Genomic DNA, 18,216 nt, shown 5'->3' on the forward strand with positions numbered 1-18,216 from the left:
AGCACTACTTTACTTTTTATATTTATAATGCGCACCTGAGGACCAGGAGGCGTAAGGGCGAACAAAACATTATGTGGATGAAAGGTATCTGTTTAATAGCACATGCAAAAGGGTAGCCAAGCTAACAGGCGATCATCTAAACAACAGTGTTTTTAGATAAAAAAAATTTAACATCACTGCAGAGGTTAGTTCTCTAAGATCTGGGGGAATCACATTTCAGTTCCTAGGGGCAGAACAGAAAAAATCTAATTTAAAGGTCTGCAAGAGAGTGCATTTAGGAATAGTAAGTTGGGAAATCATATTTGAACGTAGGTTTCTTACATGGGGTTTTTTGAGCAGTGCATCTTTAAGATACAAAGGACCGTGATCGTTCATACATTTGTGGATGATCACTAGGAGGCAGAATTCTATCTGAGCCTCATTAGGAAGCCAATGTAAGCTTCGTCTGGCATTTGAGACATGGGCCCTCATTACAACCCCAGCGCTAAACCATGGCACTATTAGCACCATGGTTGGTGCCGGTGTTGTAACGAGTCCGCCATGGTGGAATGGGGAAATACCGCCCCATTCCAAGGTTGGCGGGGCGGTATTTCCCCATTCCACCATGGCCCTTCCCCATTCCCATTTTCGCCCCATAGGGCTCAATGGGACTGGAGAAGGCGCTAAGTATGGTACCGCAAATTGCGGTACCGTAATTAGCACCGAGGTCCCTTTGCGGCACCCTACTTTAACGGCTGGTGTAGACCAGCCATTAAGGTCGGGTCCCGCAAAGGGACCTCGTAATCAGGCGTTAAGGGTTTAACGGCGCCGACACCTTTTACGGCGCCGTTAAACCCTTAAAGCCAGGGTCGTAATGACCCCCATGGTCTCTTCTGCCAAGACCAGTAATAACCCTGATTACACTATTCTGGTTGATTTGTAGTCTGGAACAATCTGATTTATTAAATCCAAGGAGTAAGCTGCTACAGTAATCAATTTTAGAGCAGATAATAGCTCTGCTGATAGTCTCACAGTTAACGCGAGAGATAACAGGGCGAAGTTGTGTCAACAGCTTAATGTAGTAGGCTGTTGAAGAAACCAAACTACTCACTTGAGCATGCATGTTCAAGTATTGGTCTAACAAGAACCCCCAAATTTTGACTTTCTTCCTAGTTTCAATTTCATAGCCTGCTAACATAAGGACCTTGTACTTGGGACCCAATTTAGACACTCTATTTGCGGTGCCTACCACCATCATTTCTGTTTTCTCTTTATTTAGGGCCAGGCCATTCTCAGCCATCCATACTTGGATCAGGTCATATATTCTATTGATGTTCCTGGTGGCTGCCTTATAATTGCCCGACAATGTGATGATACACTGGGTGATTTTCCACTTAATTGGTAATCCAACGCCTTCTCCAAGAGATCAAAGAGGGGGACCGAAAAAATGTTGTAAAGGTTGGGAGACAGACACACCCCCTGGGTGACCCCATAAAGCAAAGGTGCTGGCAGCGCCTCTGCAGCATCACTGCATACTCTGCAACATCTGTTGTTTAAGAAGGATGCGATCCAATCCGCAGCCTGATCTGAAAAATCAGCTGCCTCCCTAAGTCTAGTGACCAGGAGAGTGTGTTCGACCAAATCAAAGGCTATGGATAAATCTAACACCATAAGCATGGCAGTTGTACCCATATCCATGATTTGCAGTAACCTTGAATTGAAATCAAGTAATGCGGTTTCAGTGCCATGTTCTTGTCTGAAACCGGACTGCCATTTGTTTAGGATTGTGTGGTTGTTAAGGTATTCTGAAAGTTCTATATAAGCGACATGATCTAAGATCTTAGGGAGCGTTGGTGATCGGCCTATAATTGCCCGGTGTTAGCGAGCATAGTCCTTGTTTTTTTAAGAGAGGAATAATCCAGGCATTCTTGAGGATATAATGTATGTGACTTTCTTTGAAGGAAGCGTTAACAAATTTACACAGTGCCTGAATCAAAGTAGTTGCGCAGGCTTTAACGGTAATTGCAGGGCAAGCGTCCCCTTTGCAGCTTGTAGATTTAGGATTAGTTATGATCACAGCCAATTCTTCTTCAGAAATAGGTGTAAAATTAAATGTGTTTATTCTCAACGTGAGGGGAGGGTATTTTTACTTATATAGATGGACTTTTTAATCCTCTCCAACTTTCCTAACATGGCTTCTTGTATCAACGTACACAATTCGGCGTCCTTGGTAAGAGGATTTTAGTTCTTAGTACAGGGATTTTCCAGTTCCTTCAGAATCTTAAATAATTCTTTGGATTCATTTTGTGCTTTAGAGATTCTACTGTCATACATAGCTTTTTTAAGCATTTGTTTTTATGGCTTTTTAATGTTTGTAAATCAGGGGAGAACCAATTAGAGCGCTTTTTAACAGGGTAGACCTGGTTCTCAGGGATGCTACAGTAATTACTGCTTCCTGCATGGTGGATTGGAAGACACTAGCAATGTCGTCAGCAGACTCCAGCTCATTGACCATCAATACCTGATGTCCAAGTATTCATGGCTTCCGGTGTCACTTTCTTAGTATTCCTGGAAGTTATGGAAACTTCATCGTTTTGACTCACTGTAACAATCCTTTCACAAACTAAAGTGAAATGAATGAGAGAGTGGTCCGAACAGGGGAATGGAGATATACTGACAGGCGGATGATAGATGATAGCTTTATTCACTGTGGTTTCAGTATCCGCCATGATTTTGAGTAGAAGTGATGTGATTCACACGCCTGTCCAATAAGAAAATAGGGAAATGAACTACAATGTGAAGTGGCAAGAATGAACCCGAAGGACGGATGCCAATAAAGAGGGGCAAAGTCTAAAGTCCCAAGAAATAGTGTTTTGACAAAAGTGAAAACGGCAGAGGGATGTCCACTGGGAACTGTTTAAAAAGACATTAAGATTTGTGAATGCCAAGGAGAAAATATCTTTGAAAAAGCCATAGTGAACCCGGCAGAGGGAGGCTGACGTGCAAGGAATTGTTTAGGATCCGAGACCCAGAAGAGGGGCATGCACGGGGGTGAAAAAGTAATCACCCATCGAAAAATAACTCTTTGTTCATTTGTTTGCATCAGGTCCTCGAAGGCAAGAGACTTTTAGGAGAAAAGAGACTTGACCATCGGCGGTCCTGATAGCTGAGAACGGAACTGTCATCTCGTGCTGGGAAAGCTCAAGAGTGTGCTGTGCTCAGAAGTCCCCCTTTATCCTGTGCTCAAAACATGGGGAAGGGAGACCCCGGCTACACATCATGACTTATCATTTGGGAACACTTCTTTCTTGTGAACCTTATCCCACACTCTTTTTTGATTTAGTGTAAGGACTGGCAATAGGTTTTTCTTAGAAAAGGCCCTTTTATTTGGCAAGACGCCACTTGAACTGCCTTATCTCTCATTTGATGGTCGTAGCTTGCTCCCATCTGAGCTTTAGGTTTAGATTCAGCGTTTTTCCAACCTGCTAACTCAGTTTAGTTCAGTACAGTTCAAAAAGACTTTTATTCAATACAGAGTCATCTAGCCACAGTTACATATACAAAATCGCAATTTTACCTTTGTAAATAACACAAGTGTACAACCATTTTTAAATTCATTCATCAGCACTGCAGAATCCAAATTAGTAAAGTCCATTTGAACCATATTAAGAAGTAGTACTACCAGCGTTGTGTAAAATTATGTAAACGACCATCTTTGGAGTTCATATATGGCCCTTTTGAACATTAGGGGCTCCACCAATACACACTTTTCTCCCTCACTCACCAGGCTTGAGTCAGATATGTGGCATCACAATAAACAACTTTTATTAATTCACATTTTCTTAAGAAAAGGAGCGCAGAATTTGTGTTGCATATGTCATTATCATTCATTAAGGAAACTAAGAGTATCCTTCTGAGGGCTTGATAACCTGTACAAAAAATTAAATAATGGGCCAAGGCTACGTCCATTGCCAAATACATGGGGCATAGGCCACTCCCATTTGGGGCCCACTTCTTTGTGATGCTTGCCAGGTTTAGTTTGGAAATTCTAAACCTTATATAGAGATTGCGCGGGTATTGAGGCTTTATCATGTCTAAATAGCTCTCAAAACCCGGGCTTAACTTCCCAGCTAAGTACGTGGGACCCCCTGAGAATAGCTGGCATTCATTTGCCAATTCGACTTCTAACACAGATCTAGCGAGATTCTTAACTTCTGTGCGGTGTGCTTTAGTGATGGCCTGGGGATTTGACCATAAATCAAATAAGTCCAATTGCTTCAAGGTTTATTTAACATTGGAACCATGGTAAGGATTTACCTCCTTCAGTCTCCAAGATATTCAAAACATCATCTTGGTATCTTTTTTAGCTCATTGGTTGACCAGAGCCTCAACCAGAAAAATACCTGCCCGAGGTTGACCTATCTCTGGATCAGTCTCAATCCCAATTCCATAAAAAGGGTAAGGGTTGGTGTCAATTTAGGGAGCCCCAAGAGCGTCTTTAAAAACGCTCTTGTCTACCAACCCTAGTTTGTTACAATCCCCGCTACCCCAGACCTCGCCCCCATATATGACTGCACATTTACCCTGGGATACAAACATTTTAATGGCTGGTGAAATTTGGCCTTGGCCATGTAGGTAAAAGAATCTGACTATCCTTCCACCATATTATTCCAATTGTAAGGATGATTTCCCCACTTGGAGAGACCAGGACCCTAGGTCATTAATCCATATGCCTAAATAGTCATACTCCTGAAATTCATCAATTAGAATTTTGTTGATCGGCACCAATATTTTAGCAGATTTGCTGTGTTTTGGACGAAAGACTAGCGCCTTGCTTTTTATCATGTTCATCTTTAGGCAAAGTTCGGAGCATTTTGTTACAAAGGCCTCCAAGGTGGTCCTGAGCCCCCTTGGTGATGTAGCTAGGATGATGGCATCATCAGTGTAGAGCAGAAAGGGGAAAATCTCAGATCCTAACTTGGGGGCGTCAAAGCAGTTTCTTCTTACGTACCTTACCACCTCATCGATATATATGAAGAAAAGGAGGGGGCCAACATACAGCACTGCCTTACCCGTCTTGAGACTTCGAATAGGTCAGTTAATTCCTCATCCAATCCCCACCTGATCCTGGCTGTATTCCCAGAGTACAGCTGAACAAATATCTGCACGAGAACGCCAGGAATGGCCCTCCCAGCCAGAATTCCCCATAGGACCGGTCTTGACACGGAGTCGAACGCAGTCCGGAGGTTGGCGAAGGCTGAATAGAACCTCATCTTCCTCAGGGCCATGTACTTCTGCGTGACAATATGCAGGTGAAGAGCCTGATCTATAGTGCTAATGCCAGGCTGGAATCCTGCCTGAAGATAGCCAATGTCATTTTGTTGCCCCCAATCCTGGAGGTGCACGCAGATGGCTTTCGCAAAGATTTTCTGGACACTATCCAATAGGGAGATAGGCCTAAAGTTAAATGGGTCATCCTTCCCTCCTTTCTTGTAAATTGGAATTATGATGGCTGTTCGCCAGGAGGGTGGTACTGTGTTTTGGCTTAGGCAGGCATTAAACGGGAGCCGTAACACAGGTCCCCATATAAGGAGCTCATCTTTGAAAAGATCTATTGGGTATTAATTGTGTTTTGCGATTTTCACCCAAATCAAATTGGAAATGGTCCAACCACTGTCCCACCTAACAAATGTGCTTGGGGCTCTGGTTGGTCCACTGAGCCTCGACCAAATCATACAGCTCCCTGTAATGCCTAACCTAAGCATTAGGACTTATTTCTGAAACCCCCACCCTTATCACATCCATCCTCCAGGCCACTCACCAACCTCCAAAATGTACGGGAGTCATTCGATTGGCCCGCCTCATGTAGGTTGTCACATTTTTGCCTAACATGGGCATCCTTTTTAGCATTTATCAGCGATTTAAAGGTTAGGCTACGTTTCCTAGATTCTGGTCTATATATCGCTGGTTTTCTATTTAGGCAATTTAGAACCGCGGTCTGAGCTATCCTGCAATCCTTGTTGTACCACAGGCATTTTTTTAAAACGTGCTATTTTATGCTCTTACATGGTTTCGTGACATGAGGTTGGATAATTTCGAAAAGTCTATTGAACATGGGCAAGATCTCAATGTTTCCCATGTCCATCTTGGAACAGTGCCTTGTAAATGGCAAGATAGTGGCATTCATCCGGGGCATTATGTGACTTAAGTCTAGACCTACCCATTTTATTCTTTGCTTCGATGAACCTTGTATGTCAACGGAGACACTATTCCCAGGGTGGTCTTTAAAGTGATCTTTATGGTCACCACCCCAGCCAGATGACTTCAAGTATAATGGTTTGTGGTCACTCCCTTGTATGTGTAAGACTTCAAAGTCTATGAATGTATCCCACACCTCCATTGACACAAAGATGTAATCTATATAGGAGAAGCCCCCATGTCCTATAAAGGTCTGCTTCGGAGGCCAATCCTTTTGAAAGCGCCCATTACAGGCCCTAAGCCCCAAACCCAACAAGGGTGAGGCACAGCCTAGAGCCAACGGGTGGAGTCTCTGTCCGGGGGGCGGGACCAAGATTGGAATGTCCCATGCCTCATCCAAGTCGTCCCAGGTCCCTTCCATATCATTTAGGTATAAATGGGCATGCTGTGTCAGAATTGAGTCACAGGCCTGATTAATTGCGCAATGCGGGGCCTTGGGGTCAGCTCTATTGTAAAGATTATATATACAAATTGGGTGGGTAGTGCCATGACTCAGCACTAAACACTGGACGTGTGAGGAACCAGTATCTATAGGGTGGATCTGAGGTCCAGTGCTGCGCTGACCCATGTCAGCAATCCCCCATAAGGTCTTCCCCTAGGTTCCTTTCTAGCCAATACCCCAAAAGCCTTGTATCCCTGGAACATGGACTAGTCCAGATACCATGTCTCCTGCATACAGATTATATCCTATCTTCTTATTAGGTCACACCACTCACTGTCCACCAGATGTTTCCTTAACCCTGCTATGTTCCAAGAGATCAAGCTAACATCTACTTCACCAATCTGAGCCCCTGTAACTGCGGTGGCATAGTGTCAGTCGTTAGCCTCAAGATGTAAGTTTGTCGCTCCAGAGGGAGTCACTACCCTTCGTAGATCCAATGAACGTTGAGGGCCCTGATAGGGCAAGTGTGTTTTGGGTTGCTTAACATTCCACTCAATCCATGCTGGGGGTCTAGTCGAGATTCTTGAGCCCAATGGCGGATATGACCTTGCCTCAATAGATAAGAGGCTGTCCCTCAACCAGCCATTCTTTAGTGAAACTACTATTCTATCATCTTCATTTGGGGGCATCATTACTCTAGAACAACCCATGATGTCACTTCTAATGATAGATTTACAATCTGTCACCAGTCTAAAGTAATGAATGACTTTATTAGTGAAGACATCTGTATTTTCTTGTGCCCCTGGTACCAATTTTCCCACATTGTGAAGGATTATCGAGGGTACCTCCTTGTCAAATACCATGGGGGGCTGCAAAGGAGTACTTGCTCTCCTAAACCTGGGCAGATAGCCTCCCCCATGTTGGGGCCCCAGTGGGATAGAGTTCGACTCGGAGAGACCCTGCATTTGCCACAGAGGATCGAAGGGAGGGTGGAATGTGCCTTTTGACCACTGCAACGTCCCAGCCCTCCAATCTCGGTGACCCTGAATGGGACCGCTTAAGATGTTACTAGAGCCGCCGCCCGGGGCTAACCTCATAACCCTTGCGACATTCTCCCTTGGCGGCCATTCAAAGTACCATGGATGTCCCTAGGTTGAGAGCTGGGTTTCTCAATTTGGGGAGGCAGAGTAGTTTTAAGTTTAGTCAGGATCGGCTTATCAGAACTCGCAGTGGAACCGTTTGCTCCAATGCCTGAGGACAACCATGCCCTAATAAATGCTAAGTCTGCGACACCCTGGGCCATGTTACTTGTAAACATCATTTCCACCCTATCGCATATCTGGTCCGTCAAGGCCAAGTGGGCTGCTGGCGCCTCCGTACCACTCATTACCCCTTTGTTTACAAAGGGAGAGGGTAATCTACTCCATCTATCTGTGTCCCCATATCTATACACTTAAGCTTGGCTTTTGAGATACCCAACCTCTGTGATTTGTGACAGGCCCCTTTACGGAGATGAAGAGGGGTGTTGCGAACAGCTTAGTGTTGGCTACACTTTCCCCCCTTAGATGAATCCTCTTTCAAGACTAAACACAAGTTAGAGGTGGGCACCATAATCGTGCAGACCTCTGAGGATTCATTTACTGGGATTATATTATCCTGGGTCCTGCTCTGACCTGGGTCAGGGCCTGCAGGCGTGTCTTTCCCAGGTGAAACCACTAAATTTTGGATGATGGAATGATCTATGTACTTGTTATGTAACTCTATAACTTGTCCAGCTATTACGCTCTGTTGGGTAGTTGGTAGAACGTAATTCTTCCCCCCCCTCCTGGCCCTCAAAATGCCCAATTTCATATTTATTCAACGGGTCCTGAGGTCTTCCTCAATCTCTTTGTTTAGTAGTTTGGGCCTGCACCATTGGTTTTAGGATGGGGGCAACAGATTCGAAAGAATTTCAGTATCTTTGAATTCCACAGTGCAATTTGGGGCAGCTGCTGCCTTCTTTGGTATTGGGATTTTCAGATTCTTGTATATACGACCTACATTATCGTGCAAGAGGCCCTTCATTTCGGTAATAAGAATATTAACATCGTCAAGGGGTACTAATAATTTAGGAGCCCTTTTACTACTACCTGACGGAGAGATAGATTGCACCGCTTTATGCTTAGGCATGTTAAATGTGGTGTGTAAAGGATGCTAATTCAGAAAGATGCATGGTTTTAGGGTGATGTAAAGGTGTATGTCTGTGTAGGTTGCACCAATGACTTAAGACAGCACTCAAACCAGCTAAGACCACATACACTCTAAAAACGCTGGAGTACCCTTTACAAGTAGAACAAACATATACAACCCTATAAAACACTATAAAAGATTATTTTCATAAAAAAGATCTTTAAAAGTCACAAGAAGTGATTGCATCTGATAAAAACAAAGTTTAAGATTTGTTAAAGTGTGGGTACTTAAGATCCAGATGGACCCAGGTTCGTGGGGTCTCTGAAGATTGCCCCAGCTATAAAGTCAGAAAGGTCAACACACAGCTGCCAAATGATTGAACCAGAGGAGAATGTATAGGTGGGCAGGGCACGCCTCGACAGCTTAAGGAGCTGCCAGAGTCCAACTGTCCCCCCCGCCCCACCTTTTCTACTCCCGTTCAGTCTCCACTCTCTTCGCTGAACAAAAATATCCTCTGTGAAATAGATCAAAATGTAACACTGATTTCGAGTAAGTGCCACACTGGTAACAGCCACAGGAAAATAGCAGAGAGAACGAGCAAACTGTAGTGGTCAAATGGGAGGAAGTACCTGATGTATAAGTCCTACTTCAACGCTGTTGCGGCGTATAACAAGGTCAGCAGCAAGCCTTGTAGGCAATTGTGTAGTTTGTAGCCTCAGGTGTTTTAGGAGAGCGTCTTTCGTGCGAGAAGAATTTAAATGGTTTGCCCGTGGGAGCACAAGCGTCAACATTACCAAGGCAGGTCAGGAATTGTAGCAATAAAGTTACCTCTAGCCGCAACACCCATGGACAGCCACAGACTGCCTGCCGCAAGGGTAAGCGTGTGGGGGTTATGTACCCTCCTCCTCCTTCCTCAGTCACGGCAAAAAGGGGCATGGCCAAACTCAAACTGGCTGCACATGAAGACACCACAGTTGTGTCCACCATGCACTCCTATCTTGAGAAATTCAAAACATTCTGATTGTATTTAAATAGCAAAGAAATTGCTTAAAACAAACTTAAGGTGCAGGGGAGATAACAGCCAACCCTGGCATATGGGTTGTGAGATAAATGCAAAACGAAATAAGTTCCTAAATAAAGGAACTCCTGACCCCTGCACACTTTCACAAGCTCAATAGATGAGCCAAACAGTTCAGGTAAACTAATGAACATACTCTAGGTATGTAGTTTTTAATGTTCAAGCAAACAAATTATGATAAAAAATGGTAAACATCAATATATAATTTTTAGAAAATGATTCTTCTTTAGAAAGGAATTTTTCTTCAAGTGTAGTTTTTATTATGTAATGGGCCCAACGCGTTTCGAGAAAAACATCTCTTCTTCAGGGGCATATTCAATTTTTCAATTAATCACATCTAAAGAAAGTTTACAGAAAAACATATAATTACTTGTAATGTGATGGTATGTCAAAGATTATTTACAATTCAAACACATCACTCGCGTGGGTTACTATGTTTTTAGGTACCTATATGCACATGATTAATATAATGGTAATAGTGGTTTCATTTCCTCAATAAATAAACAATATAACCTCAATTTACACACCTATCACACATGCGTGTAGCCATAGTTTGTGTCATCAAGTTTAGAGTAACATATCCGGGTTTGGCAATGCGTTCTATTCAATGTAATTGCATGCTTACATACTCATAGCTCTAGATTGTACATTGTGATAGGAGTCCATTCAATGTCTATTCAATGTCTATTCAGTATCCCCTATGTAATGGGTATAGATCAATGAGGGGTCAGAGCCCTATTAGTTACTATCCACACAGATTCTTGTTCAAAAGGTAGCTAACACATCTATCTAGTGATGGAGTTCTATTTAAAAAGAGGGGGGGTAGAATATTCCAAGTCTTACCCTTGTAGTTGGCTAATAAGGTGGTAAAACGGTGGTTGATGATAGTTAACAATCGTCTAGATGACAGATAGAGTGGATAGAGAAGTCTCGTGTTCCGTGGCGGTCAATGAAGCCAATGGTAATCTAAGAAAATCATAACAAGTGGCTTATAAAAGGACGTTACAGAATCTCATTAATACAATTAACTTGTAACCTAAAAGTGACAAGGTCATAGTGAAAGGGTTCTCAAGTCCCTAGTGGATATCTGCTTACCTATGATAGATTAGCAAAGTAGAAGGAGATCCTCAGCCGCTGTATCCGTGTGTGGAAATGGCTAGCTAATATGGCTGTTTAAAAAGCGGCGCTGCGCTGTGACGTCATGACGTTTTAACGTAACATGACGTCACTCATGTAAACAAGGTGACGTCATGAACGCGCACGTAAGCGCAAGGGTTTGTTCAAAACAATAAAGGTTCGATTAGAGCGGGATGAGTAGTAATTAAGCGTGATAAGAGGTAAAGCTTATCCGGTGACTTATACAGACAGTATTGCTAATTTTAGTTTAAAAATAGTTTAAAAATAACGTGTAAGGAAAAAATAATAAAAGAATAACACAAATATCCACTTAGCAATGTGGTTCGGAGAAGGTAAGGTACCTCTAATTGTTAAATGGTGAAAGAGAATGTTGGCGATCAAAAACCAGTGTGACTACCTGGTGTTGTTGAAAACGATGTATGGTAAAACATCCCATGAAGGCACCAGCGACAGCCACAGACAGCCTGCGCCCTTCACCCTTGAACTGTGATCACTTGTGTCTATCTTTACTGTTGCCACCATGAGTTCCTTACAGTGCCTTGCTGACCTGCTCTCCTGTGCCCTGAAGCCTGCTGCACTGGAAATTTCTTTGTACCTCCTTCGGAAGCTGAGAAAAAGGCCACTGTTCCATCACAGACAATCGTTCTATGCTGGAGCGCCGTGAAACTGGAGGACTCGAACCTACTAGCGACCTCGACTAAACTGGCGAAGTTTGGTCCGGACTGGGACTGCGAAAGTTAGGGAGCGACTCAGAAGAATTGTCTAATGCTCCTAGTCTGTTAACCGACCCTTCTTCTGACAGGTTGTGGCTGTGTTTTACTCCTTTGTCGCATTAGGAAAATTATTGTATATATATTATCTAGTATAGGAATTGTGTGGTAACTGTTTTTATATAACTGAAGTTTACTTGTGTCAATTGGTCCGGCTGACAATAAAAGTATAGATATTTTTGATATACACTTGTCTAAGAGTAATTTGTGGTTCATTATTGTGTGTGCTCATTGTGGGCTTCCGATCACACTCACCCCTCCTGAGACTTGGTCTTGACCGCCTGCCAAGCTACCTAAATCGGTCTGGCTTGTCCAGAAGGTTCCCCTATTCCAGTAAACTAGGGTGGCCTCCTAAACCTCTGCCTACCAGAGTTTAGAAATCCATCTTAACACTCAAAATTGGGTCAATGGATCTTCCCACATTGTTCACCTCTGAAGGCCTTTGCTGTTTGCCTTGCTTTGGCCACAGTGGTATTCCAGTATATCATGGCGAAATGTTCAAGGGATGCAAAAGAGTATGCTTCCAAGGAGACAGTTTGGTGTTCTCCTATATGAGACATGCACACAGACCACTGGGCCGAGCAGCTAGGCATCCTTCAAAAGAATGGTTTGTTTTTTAAGAGAAAAATGTAATCTGTTTATGCAGTAAATGGAGTATATGCATCATATCGCCAAGGAGTGTGTTATTTAAAAGGAATACAGAATGGGCTGTTGAAGCGACACGTGCACACAATAACCAAGAACACAAATATTAATTTTTGTTCACAGTCTGTGGGCCCTGGAGACAGTAGCCTGAAGCACAAAGGTTTGCATACAGAAGAACGACATTCTGTGTGCCAGGCATCCGTCCACAGGCCTGCAGACCGTGAACAAAGGCAGCCGGGGCACTCAGTACATAAGCGGGGGTGGTGGGTAAAGGGGCCCATGCAGTGGAGGGTGAGTGTGGAGGGGACCCCCACGAAAGGTACCGGGCATTAATTATGCCACCATCATGCAACCTTTAACTGCTGTCATGAAAAAAGAGCTCAGATTTGGGTGAGGTCCTCAGGAAACAGAAAGGTTTGCCACACTAAAGTAAATGATCATTCTCCTGTGTAGTAACCGCATGACATGAAGGCTGATAATGTCGTGATGGCATGATAATGCCCACATGGCGGTTGCAGTACATATGAAGTTGGTGCTGTGCTTTTTCAGAAATGTGGGATGAAAGAATGTGTTGTTGTGTATGCCTCTCATGCTCTAAAGCAGGTTGAATGTAATTATTTGTTAATGCGAGCGACACAATGGAATATAGTGGGCTTTTGAAACATTTAGCCAGCTTCTTTGAGAAAGCCACTTTTTTGCTCTGAACGGGATTGCAAGCCCCTATTTTCTTGCTTCAGAGAAACGTTCACCACTTGTGACCAGGAATGTCCCTAGGTTTCAGTAATGCACAGTTAGAGAAGACCATTTGTCAGGCAGTGTAGTTGCTGACTTGTTATATCCCTTTGCTCATGAGTGAGGATGACGCAGAAGTGGCAGTAGTAGATGGGAATGTCTGTGTTATAGAAGAGGATGCATCAGGGGGTCATTTGTCCAAACGAGTGGTAAGTTAAGCCAAGTCAAATGCAGTATTGGGTAATGGTAACCTTCAGTCAAAACCACTGAAGCAACACCTCACCTTTTCCATCAGATTCAAGATGACTTGTAACTTGGGGGGAATTTTGTTTTTAGAGGACTTGATGTGGTTCCTCCAGAATCTCTTTTTTATGGATGTTCTCACCTCATGCAGAGTTATAGAGTACCTACAAATGGCCTTCTAGATGGAGGGTGCCCCACAAACTTGGTGACCCATAATGGTGTTGAATATGTTTCCAGTAAAATACATACTTTTCTGTATAACTGTAGTATCAGCCATCCCAGGGTAGCCTTATACCATCACATCACAAATGGGCAGGCAGAAAGGTTCAGTCAGGTGCGTAAGGACTCCAAACAGCTGTGTCTTCACACTAGTATGTCTTCAAAGAAAGGTATGCAGGAGATGGTGCAGTAGAGCATTTATTGATGGGGTTGCCCCCCTTTGAGTTGATGCGGGGGGTCGCACGGCATGCACCAAGTTACAGCCTTGGTGATTGTACGGCACTACTGGCAAAAACCAAGAAACTGACATTTCTAGAATGAGTGTGTCATAACATATTGATAAGGCAACAAAATGTATTCTCAAATGCTCAAGGGTGCAGGATTTTGTGAGGGGGAAACTCCCTGAAGGGAGGAAGGAAAGGTTCTCGAAATATTTTTCAACTGTCCATGTAGCCGAGTTGCAAGGCTACATCATTATCACAGAGGACAGGGATAGGCGGCATGTAGAGAGATTGGCACGCATTTGAGCTTTGCTGACTGAGGGCCTTGCTGCAGGTAGGCAGCACCCCTGTGTGCCTCTCGGCGTGCCCTCTTCAATATGCCTACTTTACCACTGTCCCCTGCTGCCTCTTCAATCCGAAAATAAACATTACTAATTTGTCGGTCTGAGGCGACGCACCTCGGCCAGAAAATCTAAAAAACAACTGATATTTGCCTCGCTCACTAGAGGCCAACTTCTATTTTAACTCACCTTCATTCACCACTTTGTTGTGTACAGGGCTGGCTTTGAAACACAACTCTTTATTTGGTAGTATGTAGTAAAGCATCTAGTTAGGGTTGCCTGTACACAGGGACTACTATCAAGCAGCAAACAAACCTTTTAATGCCATATATTTGTTTGAACTCTCCCAGGGATACACATTTATCTGTCGCTTTTGTGTTTTGCAGGTAGACACCTGGATAAGGACATCCTTAAACAACTCTTCACAAGCACAACGTTGGAATCCACAAGTTGATGTAGGCTTCTGAAGATGAAGATTAGAATTCAATGTTTTATAAGCATAGTCCATACCATCAGGCTGATGCGACCTTTGAAAATATGGCCACTGATGAAATGTCATGAAGTGAATTTATCCAGGAATCGGGCGATGCCATTGCTGTACATTTCCAGGCTGCTGTTCCAAGCCTATTGAATAAAATATTTAAAGCCTATTGAATAAAATATGTAAAAAGGAACTCACTGTTGTTGCACATTCTTGTTGCACATTCTTCTTTCATAGCGCTGCAAGAGAAGAATGAATGTATGCCATTTGTGTTTACAACAGCTACCGTAGTACACGGTGAGTAAATATGCACTTTCAGAAAATATTGTGCAAAGCTCATTATTCTACATGATATGGTCAGCTATTTATGCCATAAAGTCCTAGTTGGTGCCTGGTAATTGCTAGTGACAGACTTACAGCCCCAAGAGCTAAATCCACTTTGTGTTCAAGTTATTCAAACAAAATACATGGAAATGTTATAGTAAATCTTAATGGGAGGTATCTACATGGTTGGTGGTTGTCCTGAAAAACTGGTGTGGGTGTCTAGTGCTCTCAAGGACTGGACTTGAAGAGCCGCTTGCTTGAAAGTCTACTGGACTTATGAGATCTGTCAGGAGAGCAGGCTAAGACTATTGAACTCAACGGGGCACCTGCGGAAAAAAACTCTACCTGAGTAGATTTTCCATAAAGTGCTTTTGAGCATTTTGGGGATTAGGGTATTTTAAGGGTCTCTGGCATTCACCTTTGAGTTATACAGTGAGCGGGATTGGGGATCTCCCTGGGCCAGGCCCCTGGAGGTGGTACATGAAGGACTTCCCCAAAGCATCACCAGTCCCCCCCTCCTCCTCACCAGGGTGCCCTGTAACATGCCCTACAGTCGCCCTTGACATGAATGATTCCAAATACGAGCCAGGGGGAATTATGTATCATAGCGCTGCTTGTGACATTGTGTCATAATGTAATGTGTGTGCGCCACGGGGTCTGCTAATAAACATACAGGGCCTCATTATGAGAATCGCGGTAAAAACAGTAATTACCGGCATGGTGGTAGTTGCGCGTCCGTGTACCCTCAACGCTGCAAATAGCGGCTGATTACAAGAGCATGCGCAAACCACCATGCCGGTAATGGCTGCACCGCCATGCCGCTAAAGACCCCCCGATAGCGGCATCACGGAACCCGCAGATACCACCTCCGCCCAGGAGCAACCCCTTAATAACGGACCCGGCAATACCATCATGCAAATACTGGGTTCGTAATACCGGACCCGGAAGTAACGTCATTGCACCGGAACGGGAAATGCGGCAGCAGCGGCTATCTTAAAAAACACAATCCATCGCAATCCTCCGAACACAGCACTACTAGTACTTGTTGAGAGTAGGCCAAATCATCCGAAAATTTCCAAGGCAAATAGGAAATATACCCCCCGCCCGCGCAAGAAGAGGTTCTCGTATGAAGAGGTAAATATGTTAGCTGACACGCTGGTTGCCCATGCAGATGAAGTCTTTGCAACAGATCTGAAGCGCCCAGCCCAACTGTGGAATAAACAAATCTGGGAGGAGGTGGCGAGGAAGGTCACTGCTGTTGACACCACCACCCGCACAGTGAAGGATGTAAAAAAAAGGTGGGACAATCTACGTCTCCGCGTTCGCAACATCCTATCTGCCAACCGCAGGGAGGCCCTGGCAACAGGCGGCGGGGACCACTCTCCCACCAAACTGACAAGGTGGGAGGAGACTTGTAGCACCACCATCAGCATGGAGTCAATAGAGGGATTTGGAGACATGGAGGCGGGTGTCCCGTCATCGGCAGATGGGGGCGAGTGTCCCCACAATCCACAGAGAACCAAAGCATGATGTAGCACAACTGATGTGAAAGTGAACCAAGGCAATGCATGGCCCATCATACACACATAAACAGATCCACGTCCAGATGGTGGCCCAAACACTGGCACATTGATATGCCTGCTGCGTGCCAATCCCATTACCAACAGACACCCGACACACAACAAATATCACACATCACGCAAACCACAATACAACGGTATGCCACATAGCACACATCAGTTCAAAAAGGAGTGTCCACAACGTATGCCAATATGCCCCCCCCCCCATTGCAAGGACTCTGTACGTCACACCTACAAGTATGCAATGCATGAAATGTGAACAACTGGACAACACCAATGTATGCATCTTGCACGTACCACCATCACTGATGCCCTGCATCTCTTGGTCCCCCACAGGCACAGATGCTGACAGTGAAGGCCAGGAGGCTGCCGCACAGGCCACAACATCCTCCAAGGGATCTAGGGCCAGCCAAGAAGGCACAGGACCATCTACCGCCAGGGCAACATCAACGCCCAGACTGCCACACAGGCCAGCACCAGCAATACAGGGCAGGCCACCGGAGAAGCAAAAAACAACCCGCGACACCACCTGACGACACAGCCACATCAGAGTTGTCCACTGTTGTAGAAGCTGAAGGTGATGGCACACAGTCTGCTGCCACCAGCTCAATCGGGAAGGTAGCTGCCTCAGCCCCCCCTTAGCGATGTAAAGGTCCACGTTGAAGAACAATGTGACATGTACTGTAACCTCAATGGGGAATGTGCACATACCCCGAGACCCCAGCCCACCCCCCAGGACACCCCCCAGCAGACCCCCCTGCACTCCACACAGGGCACCCCAGTCAGCCCCATGCAACAACAGGCCGGAGTACTGGGGAGTCCACATATGTGGTCCCCATCAGAGGGCAGTCCAGCATTGGCCCGCCCTGCTACTGCCCCGTCCACCACCACAGCCACCAGGTACATGGAGGCCCGCATGTTGATCGGATGATAGAGCTGGTCCGGCAGTACGTGGCGGAGTGGGAACTGACCCGCTGGGAAATACGTGATGCTAATGCTGCAAACATCCTTGCCATGAACAATAACACCATAGTGATACGTGACAGTCTTGCAGCAGTGACCCAGGTCCACGGCAGGATTGCCAAACAACTGCAGCAGAAGCGTCCTGCACCGACTGATGCACAGGCAGGCACCTCTACTCCATCCATCTCACCTGTGAGCTTGGCTCAAACCAGCCCTGTGCGCTTCACCAGACGCAGCGCACGCCACACAGACATGCTGCCCCCAGAACAAAAGAGAGGCCGCCACTAGCGTGGCAGTGGAACGTTTCTCCGGATGCACATGTTGTGCAGCATAGCACAGACCATGGTGATCTTACCCACTTTCTCAGGCCCGTAAAGGAGTGCCCCACCAGACCTGCTGAGGCAGCGAAACTGTACCTTCAACAGGCCAAAGGTCTGCTCAATCACAACACGAGTACGTGTATGTACCCGATTGTAGACCTCTTCGTGCCTGTTCTGCGGGTTCCGAACAGGGGTGAGGAGCCACGGCTTCAAGGGATAGCCAGCATCACCTGCATGGGAGCAACATGAGGTATGTGTGAGTCGATTACTGACTTGACACCTGTACAAGTCAATGTCGTGCCAGCAGCAATTTGGTGTTGACATGAACATGTCCCTGGATGTATGGACACAGGTTCATTCGTCATAATGTGTGC

At 45.0% G+C, this 18,216-nt stretch overlaps 1 protein-coding gene across 4 annotated transcripts in view; it reads left to right on the forward strand.

Moving 5' to 3' along the window:
* The window catches only part of LOC138510246 (zinc-regulated GTPase metalloprotein activator 1A-like), a 1,057,423-nt gene extending 1,042,575 nt beyond the window's left edge, over positions 1-14,848 (forward strand). For all 4 annotated transcript variants that reach the window (XM_069625760.1, XM_069625761.1, XM_069625762.1 and 1 more), the window contains one exon: positions 14,561-14,848. In XM_069625760.1, the coding sequence (XP_069481861.1) occupies positions 14,561-14,628 (68 nt within the window). In that variant the 3' untranslated portion in view covers positions 14,629-14,848. The remainder of the gene's footprint in view (positions 1-14,560) is intronic.
* Positions 14,849-18,216: the final 3,368 nt, after the last annotated feature.

Source organism: Ambystoma mexicanum, chromosome 6p, assembly GCF_040938575.1.
Source record: "Ambystoma mexicanum isolate Mex_15411 chromosome 6p, UKY_AmexF1_1, whole genome shotgun sequence".
NCBI lineage: Eukaryota > Metazoa > Chordata > Amphibia > Caudata > Ambystomatidae > Ambystoma > Ambystoma mexicanum.